Source organism: Zingiber officinale, chromosome 3A (assembly GCF_018446385.1).
Source record: "Zingiber officinale cultivar Zhangliang chromosome 3A, Zo_v1.1, whole genome shotgun sequence".
Taxonomy (NCBI): domain Eukaryota; kingdom Viridiplantae; phylum Streptophyta; class Magnoliopsida; order Zingiberales; family Zingiberaceae; genus Zingiber; species Zingiber officinale.
The window spans coordinates 163,586,537-163,603,515 of NC_055990.1; the positions used below are offsets into that span (position 1 = coordinate 163,586,537).

Consider the following 16,979-nt stretch of genomic DNA (forward strand, 5'->3'; position numbering starts at 1 on the left):
CAAGAAGCTGAAGTTTAGGTATGAGTAGCTCCTAGATAACTCGTGGTTGTTAAATCTTTACGTGGATTGTACTATCTACATTTATAGATTCTCTTTGGCAACAAAATACTACTTGGAGCATTGTGTGTATTTGTAATCTTATATGCTATTGATCTCATGGTTTTCTTTTTTAATATTTTACTTTATTTAAATAGCACACGGTGTCACGTCTACACTTACATGGAGCATTAAAGTTTCAAAGCGTCAGATTAGACTAAGGGGGAAGTGTAAGTATCTCGTGGTAATGTTGATGTAGTCAACCAAGTTAAGCTATGTCCTTTTTGTATTTGATATCTTGTGTCAAGTGTGCAAGAACTTAGGAGCACAAGGAGTCAAGTGAAAGACGTAGTGAATGAAAATGATGGTACAGGAAGCGAGTCGACGAGCTTAGTACATCCGAGGGACTAGAAGCTGCGGAAGAGTACATTGATAGACGAAAAGGATGTGCGTGGTGCTTTCAAGGGACGAGAAGCCAAGGAGGAAGCCTGCTCGAGAAGGTCAAATTTGGATTTGGGTGAGCTTAACTCCGGATAACCGAAGAAGACCAGTTAGAGGCCGATTTACCTTGTGGAAGGCGCCTTCAATGCCTCATGGAAGGCGCCTTCAAGTCTGTTGAAGGCGCCTTTAATATCCGTTAACCGAAGATAAAGTTTTATCTTTGACATATAAAATTTGTCTTATCGAATGTGCCTTGGACCTACTTGGAGGAGCCTTTGAACAATGGGTAGGTTTTTCCAAGAGCTATAAAAAGACTCCTAGAGCTATAAATTACAGTATAACTAAACTACAAATCTTGTATTCATTTTCTTAGTCTTTTGTAAGCTTAAAAGTGTATAAGAGGCTAATCCGCCTTCAGCAATGGAGTGCTTTCTAGTGGAGCTTTTTTCAACATCTTGGATTAACAATCACCTAAATTGTAACGAAGTAAATAGACTGTTCTCTTACTTTTATTTCTTTAATTGTTCAGTTTTATCATTGTTTAATTTAATCATGCTAATCTAATCAAGTCAAAGATCGAGAAAGGGTTGAATTTTATTTTGTAGGCAATTCACCTCCCTCTTATCAGTCTCCGCTACACCAACAGGAAGGCCATGGTAATGTTAATAAAGCTCAAAATTGGAAGCTACTGAAATAAAGCTGCATGAACTTAAATCAAACATGACAGTATTAGGTGATCCTGTCTGAATGAAGGAAGCTGGAAAGTCGGGGATGAGGTGACTACTGACAGGATGAAAACCTCAATCTTGTAAAACAAAATCAAACAAGGGAGGGGATCCCTAGCGTTGGGCCTCTGACACTCAAGTTAGAATTGTTAGGGTCGAAATATGCTAGAGGGGGGGGGGGGTTGAATAGCTCATCGCGCTTGTTGATGTGTTTCTTCGATGATGTGCAGCGGAATAAACAACAAGAAACACACTCACAACGTTAACACCAAGGATTTACTTGGTATTTACCTCAAGAAGAGGTGACTAATCCAAAGATCCACACATGACTCACTCTCCACTAATCAAATACTCATTCTCGATCGCAACCGGAAGCTGAGAAGCCTCGTACAAATCCACACAACAAAAATACAACACACACAAGAAAAAAATATAAAGATACATGGAAAAACTCTTTCTTCTTACTTACTTGTTGCTTGTTGTTGCGTCTTGAACCTTGGAAATGTAACTACACTAATCTCCAAGTGCCTTCAAGAACTGGCTGTGGAAGTGTGGAGAAGCTCGTGAGAATCGGTGTTGAGATCGTCTGTGGTCGCTGGAGAGGAATCACCGAAGAAAATACTCGCCAACAACTATAACTTGTGTAACGGTCGGATCCTAATCAATTGAATGACTCTCAATCGATTGGGGAGACTTTGAATCGATCGGCTGATCGATTCAGAGCACCTCTGTACTCTCTGGAAAATGTCTGAATCGATTGTCTGATCGATTCAGCCTCTATCGCGTGATTTCCAGCTTCCCAATCGATTGACTGATCGATTAGAGGATTCAATCGATCAATTGATCGATTCAGAAGCTCATTGTTCGCTCAAAAACTCTCCTAATCGATTGACCAATCGATTGGGGAAGTTTTGATCGATTACCCAATCGATCAAGAAGGGTTCTGCATAAAATCGCATCAACCAATCGATTAGCTGATCGATTGCACCCCCCCCCCCAATCGATTGGCAAGTAGAAAAATGTATAGAGCTTGAAACGAGCTTCGTTTCGCATTGGAGATCACCTCATTTCGATATTCGAGTCAAAAGTTATGACCTTTGGAAGTTTACTATGCCCGAACTTTCTAGTTCCATGCCAACTCCCTATTGAACTTACAACCGCTAAGTGTTCAGTCAACTTTTGACCTATCAGAACTTTCTCTTTGCCAACTTCTCGTTAGACTTCTGATCATCGAGTGCGGTCCTCCTTGACCCACTTGGATTTATTATCTCGTGCCAAGTGTTCGGCCCTCTATGACCCACTTGGACTTCCTTCCACTAGATGTCCGGTCACCCTTGACCCGTCTGAATTTTCTTGTGCCAAGTATCTAGTCAATACTTTGATCTACTTGGACATCTCAATACCAGGTGTCCGGTCAACCTTGACCCACCTGAATTTCCACGTACCTGGTTTTCACTCACTAGGTCTTTTCATCTGCCTAGTTTCACTCACTAGGACTTCTTATCTGTCTGGCTTCACTCACCAGGACTTTCACCTAGCTTCACTCACTAGGATTTTCACCTGGCTTCACTCACCAAGATTTTCTCACTGCATGGCTTCACTCACCGAGACTTTCACCTGTCTAGCTTCACTCACCAGGACTTTCACCTAGCTTCACTCATTTGGATTTTCCAACTGCCTAGTTTTACTCACTAGGTCTTTCACCTGGCTTCACTCACCAGGATTTTCCAACTGCTTCCAACTACCTAACCTCCAATTAGGACTTTTTCGGTCAAGTATCCAGCCAACCCTTTGACCTACTTGACTGTTCTTCATATCTAACTGGTCAACCTTGACCAGAGGGGAATTGTATCAACAATCTTCCCAAACGAACGATTGCTTCTGCAATCTCCATGTATTGTAAAATATCGAAACTCAAATATCAAGACTCAAGTTTGAGCCAACTCAACCTTAGTCAACCAGGTCAATCTTGACCAAAAGGATATTGCAACAACAAGAATCAGGAAGAGAGAATGAGTATTTGAGAAAATAGATAAATCTTACCTTTCCTTATACCTGGCGCGCCCCTTTATAACTTTCTTTGCGATTGTTCATTTGCCCTTATTTAATGATATTAATTGTCAGAGGAAGGTTTATTTGTCTTGACTTTTCCGCATTAATGATAAATGAAGTGTTCTTCTTGGTCTTGGCTTCCTCATCATTACTGATGGTAGACGGAGTATTTGTAGGATCGAAAAGAATTTAGATATCTCCACAATGGTATGATATTGTCCACTTTGGGCCTAGGCCCTCATGGCTTTGCTCTTGGGCTCTCCCTAAAAGGCCTCATTCCAATGGAGATATCTTTTCTCTTATAAACCCATGATCTTTTCCATGTGTTTTCAATGTGGGACTATGTTTGCAACCTTACAACCCCAACAATCCCCCCCCCCTCAAACAAAAGACCACAGGCTTCCCACGTCCGATCCTCGACCCACCAGGTCTTCCTGCCTCTCGATCCACCCGACCTACTAGGACTTCCTTGCCTAGTCACAACTAGGACTTCCTGCCTGGTGTCTGGTCATCTTGATCTGAACATAGGAGCCCCCCTTTCTTTGTTCGAGGTCAATATTGTACCCACATGGTTCAATCAGATCATAGCTCTTGTGCACAGTCGACTGTTAAACCTTCTGGCAGTCCAGGCTCTGATACCAATTGTTGGATCGAAAGCGCTAGAGGGGGGTGAATAGCACTCGTGGTTATTTCATTCGATTCGTAAAACTATCGGAGTATGAAACACGCAGCGGAAAGGAAATAAAGCTAAAGCAAACACATAAGAACACGGTCGTTTACTTGGTTCGGAACTTGTGGCGACTCCTACTCCAAGGCCCGCGGTCGTTGACCGCTTTCGGTGGGCAACAACTATAAGCTCGAAAAGATTGTTACAAGATTATTACAATTAGAACTATGAAATAAAATAATATCGACAGTAAGAATATCGAAATCTGGAGTTCCGGGTCGTCGGTATGTCGTCACAGCACTTCGGGATGACCTCGTTAGCAGTTGAACGCAGAAGGATCGCTCGTGAATTGTTGCTCTAAGCTGCTGCTCGAAGTCCCCTTTTAAACAGTGCTGGAGGTGCCTCCAAGCCTGTCCGAGGCGCCTCCAGGCCGCCGAGTCGCACGCATGGATCAGCTCTGATCTGATCGCACCTTATTCCACTGAAGGCGCCTCCAAGCTGCTCCAAGGCGCCTCCAGTGACCTCTGAGGCGCCTCCAGCGTCTCTGGACAGCTGGCTTCGGCTAGCACCCGAGGCGACTTCAAGCCCCAAGGAGGCGCCTCAGACACTGTTCATCCGAGGTCTAAGTTGCTCCTTTGTTCCTGCAAATTGTGTTAGTCCCAAACACAAACTCTGCAAGACAAAGTTAGCACAGAAACAATAAGATAGATATATTTGACAGTCGTCGGACTGTCCGGGTCTGACTTCGGATTTTCAACCGAAAACCCTAAGTCGACCCGACACCTACTGTTCCCTCTACGGGGAATGCGTCCTCACCTACTCCACTCAGGAGATTTACTTGATGTCAGTCCGATCCTCCAGATCGACTGGACTTTTGCTCAGCGTTCGAAGCTTCCGGTCTTTCTGCTGGACTTCCGCTTCCCGGCTGATCCAGTCTCTCACCTGGTTCGCGACACCAGGACTTTCCACCTAGGGTTACCCCCCTAGGACTTTTGCCTGAAGCTCTCGACCTGCCAAGACTTTCCGCATAGGGTTACCACCCCCAATGACCTAGGGTTACCACCCTCTAGGGTTTTCTACCTGCCTAACCGCAGCTAGGACTTTTGCCTAAGTACCACTTAGGACTTTCCTGTAAGCTCCATGAACCTTGTTAGATAACACCGCAGCTTAACTTTGAACCTTTTGCCATAATCAAAACTCAGGTTCGATCATCTGGTGCTCACTGCACCAACAGTATTCTCTTTTATTTTCTCATCTCCTCCTGTGTAGTGTCATTATTGCGTCGGACGGGCAGTTCAAGCGGCTCACTTTCCTGCCGATCCAAACAACCGGCTATGGATTTGTTTATTCGTTCGACCGACCCATGATGTCCATTCGTCTAATCAGCCGAGTGATCCGCTCTTCTGACCAACTGGGTGATCCGCTCGGCCTACTCCTTTGTCGATCGGGATAAACAGTCGGCCACATTTGGCTGAGATTCTTTCCGTAAGCCCAGGCATTGACTGCCTTGACCTTTGATTGACACCGTGCTAACTGACTCGTGACAGGTGAATCCTTATCATCGTATCACAAGCCTCTCCTTCAAGTCTAGTCGAAGGAGGCTGCAAGTCTGACTGATTGAACAAGTTATGTCTTAGGTGACTCTAAGGCCGGATCGGCCCAAATGTCCGCTCGGACTATAATCGGTCAACTGATTAGCCCATGGCTTGTTTTTCACGCCGATCAAGAATAGAAGCAGCAATACTTGGAAAATTCTCTTCCCCTCGGGCAAGCACCGTCTAGGCCGACGTCATCCAAATTTATCGAACACCGTGCAAATCTTTGATAATTATGGTCGAGCACATGATCATACCTTTTTTAATTAAGCTCATTAAATGCTCCCGATAACCGAATGACACGTGTCTACTATTGTCGCCACATGCCCGATGTGACAGGCGGATATCTGCCTATCCCGAGATGTGCGTCGTTTCAAAATGAATGGTTGGATCCACTTCTAGGTTTTTGTATCGCCAGATCGAACGGTTGAGGTCGATCGACCGTGAGGTTTATAATCTCGTGTGCTTCTCTGATTTCCTCACTTGTCGTCTTCATCAGTGAGCATCGCGACATCACTATGCTCTGCGTCTTCTCTGACAATCTTTAGCAATCTTCCTAGTAAGCTTCCACTTCCCTTCCATCAAATCTCTTCAATCTTCAGGTGGCTAGCAGCTTGATTGGCCAGAAGTACGATATCCACAAGCTGCTGTTGGAGGGGGTCCTCTACGTATTCGGCCTGAGCCCGATCCGCACATGGCTTTCGTCCAGCCTAGGTACGCTCTTTCTTGGTCTAATTTTTTAATCTAACCGATTTTTCCTTTTCTCGTGCAACCCAAGTCATGTTGCGTGCATGTCTGGCCGGCAAAGCTAAACTTGCGGACGCAGAGATTAATGAAACGGCTATGGCTGAGTTGGAGAGCCGCGGTGTGCAACCGATCGGCTTACAAGAAGACCCGCTTGGAGAGAGCGAGGGAGTGCCAGTCCCAGTGAGTGAAGGGATAGCCAGCCAGACGCCTAGCGGTGGAGCGGTTGGTTGTCGGTGATTCCGGTTGAGGGGGCATCGGACTTGGCCTCTTCTAGGGAACAACTGATAAGTCGTAAGAGGCACCGGGCGGAGGCTACATCACGATCCGCTTCCTCCGTGGTGCGGACCTCCACTAGAATTAGCTCACGCCTTCCTTCCACCGAGTGGGTTGAAACCTTGACCCCAGCTCCCACCACGGTGACCGTTCCTTCTACATCATCTGATTGAATACCATCCTTATCCGGCCTGCCATAGGGAACTATTTGCGCGCCTCTAGTTGCTTTCATGTCGCCATCGGCGAAGGTTCAAAAGTCTGGTATCCTACCGATGTCAACGTCTCGGGCGTCCGACAGAGTGACCTCGGCCCAATCGACCCCGAGCGGCCGGTGCCACATAACGGCGGTTATCTATCTTCCAATTGAGGAATGGTGCGAGTCAGACGACGCTGAATCCTGAGCCCCTGAGCACCAGATAATTATTTAGGGGTTGCTCACACAGATATGGGTTGACGCCCGAGATCGTGCAACGGTCATTCCTCCGGGGGCTCTCGCGGACAGTCATGCCTAGATGTCCACGGGGGTAAGTTTTTTGTATGTTCTTAATTTATCTCCGATCGACTTATAATTTCATGGTCCTCGCAGTATTGGATAGAGAGTCTGGCCATGTACCAAAGGCTTACTTTTTTAGAGCAAGAAGTTAAGCAGCTGAGGGCGCTGAGCGGCCAATCATCTGCTTCTCAGGCGCAACTGGAGTAGATTAACGCCGAGATGACTCAACTAAGAGCCAATCTGGCTAAGAGCGTCGAGCAGCTGGAGGCGGAGAAAGGAAAAAATGCTGAGCAGGCTACCCAAATAGCTCAGCTTAATAAATAGGCTAACACCTTTGAATCCAAAATCCATTCGGCCAACACTAGAAAACTCCGGGCTATTGAAGATCAAGAATAAAAAGTTCTGGGTGTTGGCCAGAACTTGAAGGAGGCTGAAGTCGCGCTGAAGGCCGAGAGGGATGGACGGTTGGCTTTCAGCGCAGTCACTGGAGGAGAGGATGTTGGAGATGGGAGGGAACAGTCGGAGAAGATGATGGAGATTAGAGGGCACGATCGTTGGAGAGATCGAGAATCACAGGAGGAGAGAGCGCTTTGGGATATTGGATCCGTGTGATGCCCTAAATTAAGATATTAGCGGCGGATTATTTATTTTGTCGCTATATTGTGATCGATTGATTTATATCATTGTTAATATTTAAATTCAATAATAATATTATCGATGGAAATAAATTATCCATAGCGGCGGATATAATAATTTATTTTCATCACTATTAATTCTTGATTAATTCTATTATTTATTATTAATAATTAAATTAAAATGGAAATATAATTTCATTTCTATTTTGAGACGAACTTTAATTCCATCTCAAATTAAATTAGTGATGGACTACTAATTCTGTCTCTAATATCATAGATATATATCATACATTTTATGTCATCTACACATGAATACTGAAGATGTACACATGACAGTTGGCGCTCTCGAAGGCGCTGGCGTGCCCGGCGCCGGCAGCTTCAGCGTGCAGTCAATATGCGGATTGTTGTACGGGAGCTTAAGGATCCAATATTTGACCCTCATCTTGGTCCGAAATTTGACGTCGATGTCCTCGCTAGCTCCTCCCCCTCCGGAAGGTCTCGCAGACGGAGTCCCCGAGCAATTCAGCTGCGTCCCGTCGAACACAATAGGCCCGATCACGGTGGTGTTCAAATGTCTTGTCTCTTTCTATCCGACATGAAAGCAAAGCCCAGAATAACAGAGGATCGTCGCGATAGCTGAAAGAGACGGACGGTGTGATGGCTTTATAGCGAAGGAGATGGCAGATGGGTCGAAAAAGCGCGGCGAGCGAAGGGTGACCGCGGTCAGTTCACGTGAGGAGTTGTTGATGACCCATACAAATTAGAATTGTCAGATTGACTTTTCATTCATTAATCGCTGCGGCCTTTCGTTGGGGTTTCAGTTAACATAGTTATTGGGCCGAGATGGGCCGGACAATTGGATTTTTATCTACATTTAATTGGAACATTATAATTGAATTACGGAGTATTTTTTTTTCTAGTGAGATGAAAATTTTTAAACATTAATTATTGAGAAAGAAGATGCTCCTGCTTAGTGGCGTAGTTAGAATTTGTATTCAGAGAGGGTGAATTTAAGTTGATCACGGCATACTACTGAGGTCACGCCTAACTTCGCCACCTCACTGCAATTCCACAATCAAGGAAAGACTTCACTGCGAGGTTATAATCAAAGCGAGACCTCGCTGTGAAGCCACTGTCAAGCGGTCACTACGAGAGGAGAGGGAACGAGAGACGATCGTGCATACTGACGAGATGCGTGCTTATGCCGAAGATCAAAGAGGAGAGGAGAGGAGCGTGCCAAAGATTGGAGAGAAGGTCGATCAGAGAGGAAGATTTTAGGGCGCTGGGAAGAAAAATCGAGAATAAAAACCTCAATTAGAAAGTTAATTAGTGACGGAAACTTAATCGAGCCACTAAAATAGAGACAAAAACTTATTTTGTTGCTAAAATAGTGAGGGAATTAAGTTTTTGTAGCTAATTAAATAGATTAAATAAGTATAGAGATGGAATTGATAACGAAATTTAATTTTTTTCGCTAAATTACTGACCATAATTTATTTCGATCGTTAATTAGTGACGAAAATTAATGAAATTGATCACCATCATATAACAAATCAAATATTAAATGCATAAGATCTCAATATCTATAAATATTTGGCATACTTAACTAGCAAAAAAATTATAAATATATGAAAAATTAACACTATTTATTTTTCCAACACTTAAATTCATAATCGAAAGAGATAAAGCAAGAAAATTTTACCTCAATCAAAACGTGTTTGTTGTGGAGCGTCGGCAAAGCGACGACGACAGCACTGGCAGCAAATGACAGCGGTGCTGGTGATATCGGCGATAGCAACGTGGATGACAACGATATCAATGTGTGACGAAGGATTTTGAGGGTAAAATTAAGATTAGGGAAAGAATAATAAGAGGATTATGAGAGGAAAAAGACTACGGGAGAGAAAAAAGGAGAGGAGATTAAGAGGAGGAAGAAACACACAAGAGGGGAGAGGGGAAAAAAAGTACAGGCAATAGGAGAGAGAAAAAAATATCAAGAGAGAAAAAAAAAGGTTTGCGGAAAGAGAGAAGAAAAAGATTTGGGCTCTAGTTTGTTTTAATTGAACATTTTGTAAAAAAATCCTGAAATGTTTAGAATTTATAATTAAATGTTTTTTAAAATTACTGTATTAATTTTTTCCCCCAAAATTTTAAGGGGGCGATCGCACCCCCTGCTTCCAGATTTATTTACTAGACAATTCAAGAGCAAGGACCCTCCATCTCCAGGATATATAATTGAGAAATTTTAAGATCAGTACTTAAAGTTCAACATATAAACCAATTTTGAATATCTTTTTCCAATTTTCTTTGGAGGTGGGCAGAATACACTGTAAAGTTGGAAATTCCAAAACTCAGAAGAAAGAAAAGTAATCGCCAGAACAAGAGAGAAAAGACAAAGGACAAAGTGATCAAAAAAGTGAAGAGGCATAAGTATTTTAAAAGTTTCAAGTTCCTCTGAATTCCAAAGGAGTACTCAACAAAGATGAACATGAAGAAAGCAACTTTAGTTGGGAATGTCCATATCTGATCGAGACTAATTAGTCATTTGTTAGCCATTCATATTATTAACCCAACTAAGTTTAAAGGTGCTTCTTATTGTCATTTTCATTAAAAAGTACTTTTTAAAAAAAAACATCAAAATAACATTACAAGGTAATTTTTATTTCGAGAGTACTCTTATTTTAATATTTATATAACAATTACAACCATAACTATAATATTATATAATAAATTTATTTTAATTTTATTAATATTAATATATATATAGAGTCAACTTAATCAAAAATATTTAAATCAAGTCATTCCCAAATTTTATTTTTTTAATTTACTATAATAATATTGAAATAATGATCTTTTGAAAATGGAAAATATAGTAAGATGTTATGTTAATATTTTTTTTTAAAAAAAATGATTTTGATTTTAAAAAAAGATGGTGGTAACAGATGACTACGTTCGTCCTTATTGTTGGTGCGGTTAGCACTGTTCTATTCTCGTTTTTATCTTTCCGTTGCGTACTCGATTTTCTATGATAGATTTTTAAATCGCTATTCACCTCCTCCTCTCCTTCTCCCTCTTTTAGCGAATTATTCGATCTAATACTCATTGCTCCTGTCAATTTGTTTTAAAATTAATACGGATGAGATAAATTATGAATGATTAATAGTCATTATAATAATGACTGACGTATAAAAAAAAAAAAAATTTCTCGACTATGTAAAAATTTAAATCCTAAATGTAATGATGAGAGCATCCACTAACCACTAGAAGGTGACTCTTTAATTTTTTAGTCACTTAAAATTTTCCAACTAAAATTAGGTAATGCCAGGCAATGAGGCATAAATAGTCTCTTTCTCTAAATCTGTCCCTCAATGGATTGCTAAATTTTCAATATTTAACAAGTAAAATTTTAAAATTACTTCGTTGGTTTTCTCTTCCCTTTAAATACAATTATATGAAAATTATTTTATAATTTTTTTCATTTTAATTCCTTAGCTTTTTATTTCAAAGATGAGAATTGTGAAGTATTGTGATTGGTTGCAAGTAATAGTAATAGCAATAACAATTAAATGTTGGGCATTTTAGCAATAATTTACCTTTTTAATTATGCCATTTCCATAATCCCAAAATTAGATTAATGTATGCGCATCTACAAATAACAATTTTTGGGGGCGATTTACAAATAATTTTTTTTTAATGTGCTAATTATCTGCAAAAGCATTTGCTTAAGATTAAATTAGAGCGTCATTAGTAAGGCATTATGTGAGTGGTCTTGGTGTCGTAGCCCACGCAGCAACCCTTGGCGTCCACCTTAAAGATCCTCAGCAGTTCGCCGGCCATTCTCGCCGTCGCCGGCGAGCACTCCCCTTGCATCACCATCAATATCTTCGCCGCGCCTCCCTTCGCCCCCGCCACCGCCTCCCTCGCCCGCCGGTCCCCTTCCGCCACGCACGCCGTCCACAGCACCGCCACCGCCGCCTCCCTCCCCTCGCTCCCCACTTTCATCAACCGCTCCATCACCGCCCCCACGCACGATTCCGCCTCTTCGCAGATCGCCGCACGACCCTCCCCGCTCCCCGCTGCCGCTTCCATCGCCAGCAGCGCCCGCTCTGCCGTGGCGGCTGGCACCTCGGCGGCGACCAGAATCCTCGTCAGCGCCGGCACCGCCCCGGCCCGCGCCATCCGCGCCCGCGCGCGCCTTCCCTTGGCTGCCGCTAGTAAGCACCGCAGCCCGGCGTCGGCGGCCTCCGGGTTCACCGCACCGCCGCAGCCTTCGTCGTCGCGAGGCACGAGGAGGCGGACCAGATCGGGGAAGAAATCTGGGTTCTCCACGATCGAACTCCTTTTATCCCCGTCGCAGGAAGAGGACGAGAGGATCGAATCGAGAACCTTCGCGCCATCGATTCCAGATCCTACTTCCGTCTCGTTGTTCCGGAGGCTTTCTATTAGGGCGGCTACGACACCCTCGAGGTCGGCGAGGAGGGCCTCGATAGCGAACTCCCTGCCGCGATCGCCGACGTGGCCCGTTCCCAGGACCAAGGCGAGGATCTTGATGACCAAGAGCGAGACTTCGGGCCCGGCGGCGCGGTCGGCGAGGAAGGAGACTAGGGCGGGGGCGAAAAAGGGGGAGGAGGCGAGGCGGTTCTTGTCGGAATCGTGAGAGGAAGAAAAGAATGCGGAGAGGTGGCGAAGGAAGGGGAGGGGGTCGAAGGGGGAGAGTGATCGGATCTGAAGAAGGAAATCATCGACGGAGGGTGCGGGGTGATCCGACGAGGGCGTCGTCGTGGGAAGGAGGGGCGGAGAGGAGGAGGACCAGAGTCGGATGAGGCGTCGGAGGGTGAGGTTGGGGACGAGGTGGACGGGGGAGGGGAGGGGGAGGCGGGTGGCGGGGCAGGTCCGGTGGCCGGAGTCGAACCAGCTCTGGATGGAGGAGCGGTCGTATGTGACGCCGGTGGACAAGCTGACGGGTGACCGCATCACCTCCAACGATATCGGGCATCGGAAGAAGCTCGGTAAGTTCACCTCCAGACCCTCTACCCTCCCACCCTTCTCTCTCCTTCTTCCCATATTTTTGATTTAATTTAATTTGATATTTTCGACTTCTCTGCTACTGACATATTTATAACAGAGTGGAGAGAGAAGGAAAGATACCCCCCGTGAAATGACGTCATCTTTCAACGGTCAAACGGCGATAAGTGGGGAAAGCGACGTAAAGGGATGGATGTGAGGCGGGGCCCACTCGAGCTCTCACTAGGTTTTAGTTTTTTAATTCGGCCAATTTATCCATGTTTAATATTTCCCTGCCGATTAATTTAGATTATGAAATTAATACGTGATGGACTCTTCTACATGCTTGCCGGATCCTTGGTCCGGAATATGCAGAGATTCCTTTTGCATGTATTAATGGAGATTAATGGTCTTCATTTATTTGACAAATTAGGGCTATCAATCTCAATAGGATTTGGTTCCATTAAAAATTGTTTTAGGGAAATCATTCTTTAGTGTTTTTTTTCCCAGTGTTTACTAATAAACAGGTAATTTTTTAGAAAAGAAGATGCAAGGTACTGCCTCTACTAAGACAATTCATTTAGCTTTTATATGTAGTTTTACAAAGAGAAGAAAAACTTGCAGTTAATGTCGAAAAGGATGGAGAATTAAACCCCAAAACAGAATGGATGGAAAGTGAAGCTCAATACTGGCAATCTTTCCAAACTAAACCAGACCAAAAGTTAAATTAGAACAAGAGGCCAGGTCCACTAAAGTTGAAGAGATGGATGGAACATAGATGAAAGATTTAATTGCTAAAACCAGATCCGACCAACTGCTTAAATGAGTGCCAGTTGTTGACTACTTGAATAGTAGTGGTCTTGGACTTAGACGTCAGGTCAACTGGATTTTGAGTAATTTGTTCAGTAGAGAATCTGAGAACCTTTTTGAGGTGATCTGGTTCATTCTCGGTGCCATAAAATGATAGTCGATCTCAATATTCAATTCAATACGCTGGTTATTATAGTGTGCTTTTGCCAAACAATTATGTATGTAAACATAGTACTCACTGTCAGTCTCGTTTACAAAGCAAGGAATCATGTTTCTTCTTGATTACTCTTTGGAGAATGAAATACTTCAAGCAATATAATATGATTGAGTTGCGATCGTTTATATCCATATAGATAAGAGCTAAAGTGTCAACATAGAAATCATTGTCTGGATCTTAAGATTCAGAATCTGGCTTCAGTGAAACAGAGGCTTATAACTTCCATCTTTGTTAAATTTAATTGTTAAACCGCTATCCCAGAGCTAGAGCTATTAGGAAAGAAACTAAGTTACTATTACAGTCTTAATAATCTTAATTAAGGTTGAAGATGAAGAGGTGGGCAAGTAAAGAAGGTACTAGCTAGTCTTGCTTTTTTTTTTAACCTCTTCTCTGAAAACTTGATTGGATATCCTTTGTCATCTACTTTCTAATTGGATAAGAAAGAAAGCTTAATAATGTTGCACAGATATTGTTAGGCAAGTCACCTCATCCATCTAAAACAAAAAAACCTTCCTTAAGTTATAATTTGTTCCTGGGTAATTCTGCCAGCTGGATGTATGCAGGAGGGCATATCCCAGCTCTAAAAAAATGTCAGTGATGAAATCAAAGTTGGAGACTCTCTTGGATTGTGATACTTAATAATTAATTAAAAAAGTAGCGATGCACCTCTTATTAAATAAATGTTTTCCGTGGTTGACTCAATTAATTGTTGCCTGATTGATCTGTCTCAGAGGTCAATATTATCTGCTGGGGGTCAGAGATCCATGTTGACTCGATCGACCGAAAGATGTGTTTAAATTAAACTGTGATGACGTGCATTACTAGTTATGCTTTGCTTTAATTGTCTTTTTCCTTCTCCAAGTATGGAGATACAGTCCGTGGTACTCCAATTATTAAAAATAGTTAGAATATGTTTCCTATTCGACCTAATGGAGGTCAGGTCAGGCAAGTAGAGTGATGACGGAATGGGGAAGACAATTTCTGTTTTTGTGTAGGTCAATGTTTTTGACTTTGGTACTTCGTCACGTTATACCTTTGTGACTCTGACACAGTAGAACACCAAGTGGGAGAAGAATATTAAAATGGCGAAGAAGAATATATAAAAAAGAATTTAGCAAACATCAAAGTCTTCGATGATCTATAATGTATGATTTGCTTCATGTTATGATATGGTTAAGGTAGAACGGGAATAGATGCAAAGTTAACGAGATGCCTGCTTTTTGAGGTTACTATTACGAGTTCAACAAAGAAAAAGAGGGTTCATCTCTCTTTAATAAAGAGGGACATCTTTGAAATTGATCTTATGGAAAATGTAATAACATAAAAAATTTATAAATTGTGCACTTTATTACTCTATAATCGTTGCTGTTTTGATAAACATAACTTTTCTGTTCTCAATTTTTACAGGTGATCAATATAGTTATATGAGTTTCATAATCATCCAAAATAGTCCAAAGTGTTTGGTTGGGTGATAGTTATGTTGCTTTAATGTTCTGTTGTCTTATGTCCGGAAAAATATATTAATGTTGTCTAGGGCCACTTCACGGGATTTTAATGAGCAAGCGGAACTCCTGGGTGGGCTATTGTCTAGGGCCATCATCTCCTTCCAATTTACCCAATCCCTATGATTCCTTTATTGAAGTATCCTTCTAAAATATCTAGGCGCCGCCTCCCTTGTACATCTACAAGAGTCAAAGTCTCCCCATATTGTATAAGTAGTAATCAAGTCCCATCAAATTATTTTAAACACCCATAAAAAAACAAAACTAATAGAGTAACATACTAAACTAATAGGGTGTCCAACAACTTAGGAACCTTTTACTCCCATCGAACTGTTGGAAAGAATGTGAATGGGAAAGAAGAGATGGATGGAGAGGACACGATGTATGAAAATTTTAGTTCCACGTTGAAAGTTATAAGACAATTTGGTTGGTTTATATAGTATCATAAGCATTGTAGTTGTGATCAATTGTATGGTGAGAAACTATTTCTCATGTGTGTGCTTGTGGGATGCATATCTAGGTCCGGATTGAGGCCTCAAAGTCTCTATTTCCGAGCACTCAGAAACTCATTTGGACTTGGGATTACTTCCCGAGTGTTCGACATCTTTCTTTCTTGACTTGCTCAGGAAACTTGTGTTCCGACTCAGCATCCATTCGGGAGCACTGAACGTCTACTTGAAAGCATTCAGCTTGCCCTCTGGAGCACTCGACAGACTCAACACTCTGCTACTCGACTGACTTGTTAGTCTAAGAACTCTTTTACTCGGCCAGACTTGGTAGTTAGACGACTTTGCTCTTCCAACTCGACGACTTGCTTGGGAAACTTGTGTTCCGACTCAGCATCCACTTGGGAACACTCAGCGTCTACTTGAAAGCATTCGGCTTGTCCTCTGGAGCACTCGACCGACTCAACACTCTGCTACTTGGCCGACTTGGTTGTCTAAGAACTCTTTTACTCGGCCTGACTTTGTAGTCAGATGACTTTGCTACTCAGCCGACGTGGTAGTCGGATGACACAATGACTCGACAGTCCGCTTGAGTACTCGGTGACCCACCCAACACTCAACCAACTTGACACTTGGCAACTCAGACAAGTCGCTAATCAGACTTGGACTTGACACTCTGCTTCCCACTCTGCTCAAACCACTGGAAGCTCAGTCGAACCAGCCCTGCTAGTAGCTTGAGATTATCAACTCAGTTCATCTTGTAGGACCGATGCATGTGAGAGAGGGGTGAATCACGTGATTTTAAAAACTTATTCTTTTCGGGGTTGAAAATGAATTTGCAATGAAAAAGATAAATAAAAAGAAAGAAGGAAACACGAACATAAGCAATTACTTGGTTCAGAGCCTTCGACGACTCCTCCAAGATCCACAATTTTTTGGACTGTGTCAATGGGCAATCCATTAAAAATCTCTTCCAGAACCTCCGAAAGAGAGAATTGAGTACAAGAACGAAGTTAAGGACAGTGTAATAAACCTAAACTTCCTTTTGCAGATGTAATAAGTATGCAAAAAAATATCATTACCAACAAGAATGGAAGCTCATATGCTTTCGTGTGTTGGTGTCAGTCTTCCAGCAATAGTCAGACGTAGTAGAGCAAAAGTGTAGCCGCAACGCGAAGATGAAGAAGCAGAACAATTGTTTGATGTCGTATGGAAGTCGTACATGATGGGCTGCTCGAACACTTCTTTTAAAGCTCATTGGAGGCACCAACAGCTCCGAGGCACCTCCCTATCTGAAAGCTGAGAAGACAGTCAGTTGGGAACGTGACTTTGCTAT

At 42.7% G+C, this 16,979-nt stretch overlaps 1 protein-coding gene across 1 annotated transcript; it reads right to left on the reverse strand.

Annotated features, from left to right (window-relative positions):
* Positions 1-11,273: 11,273 nt before the first annotated feature.
* LOC122053290 (U-box domain-containing protein 28-like) lies at positions 11,274-12,772 on the reverse strand. Its single transcript, XM_042615284.1, has one exon. It carries the CDS (start codon positions 12,726-12,728, stop codon positions 11,409-11,411), a length of 1,320 nt encoding a protein of 439 aa, XP_042471218.1. The 5' UTR covers positions 12,729-12,772; the 3' UTR covers positions 11,274-11,408.
* Positions 12,773-16,979: the final 4,207 nt, after the last annotated feature.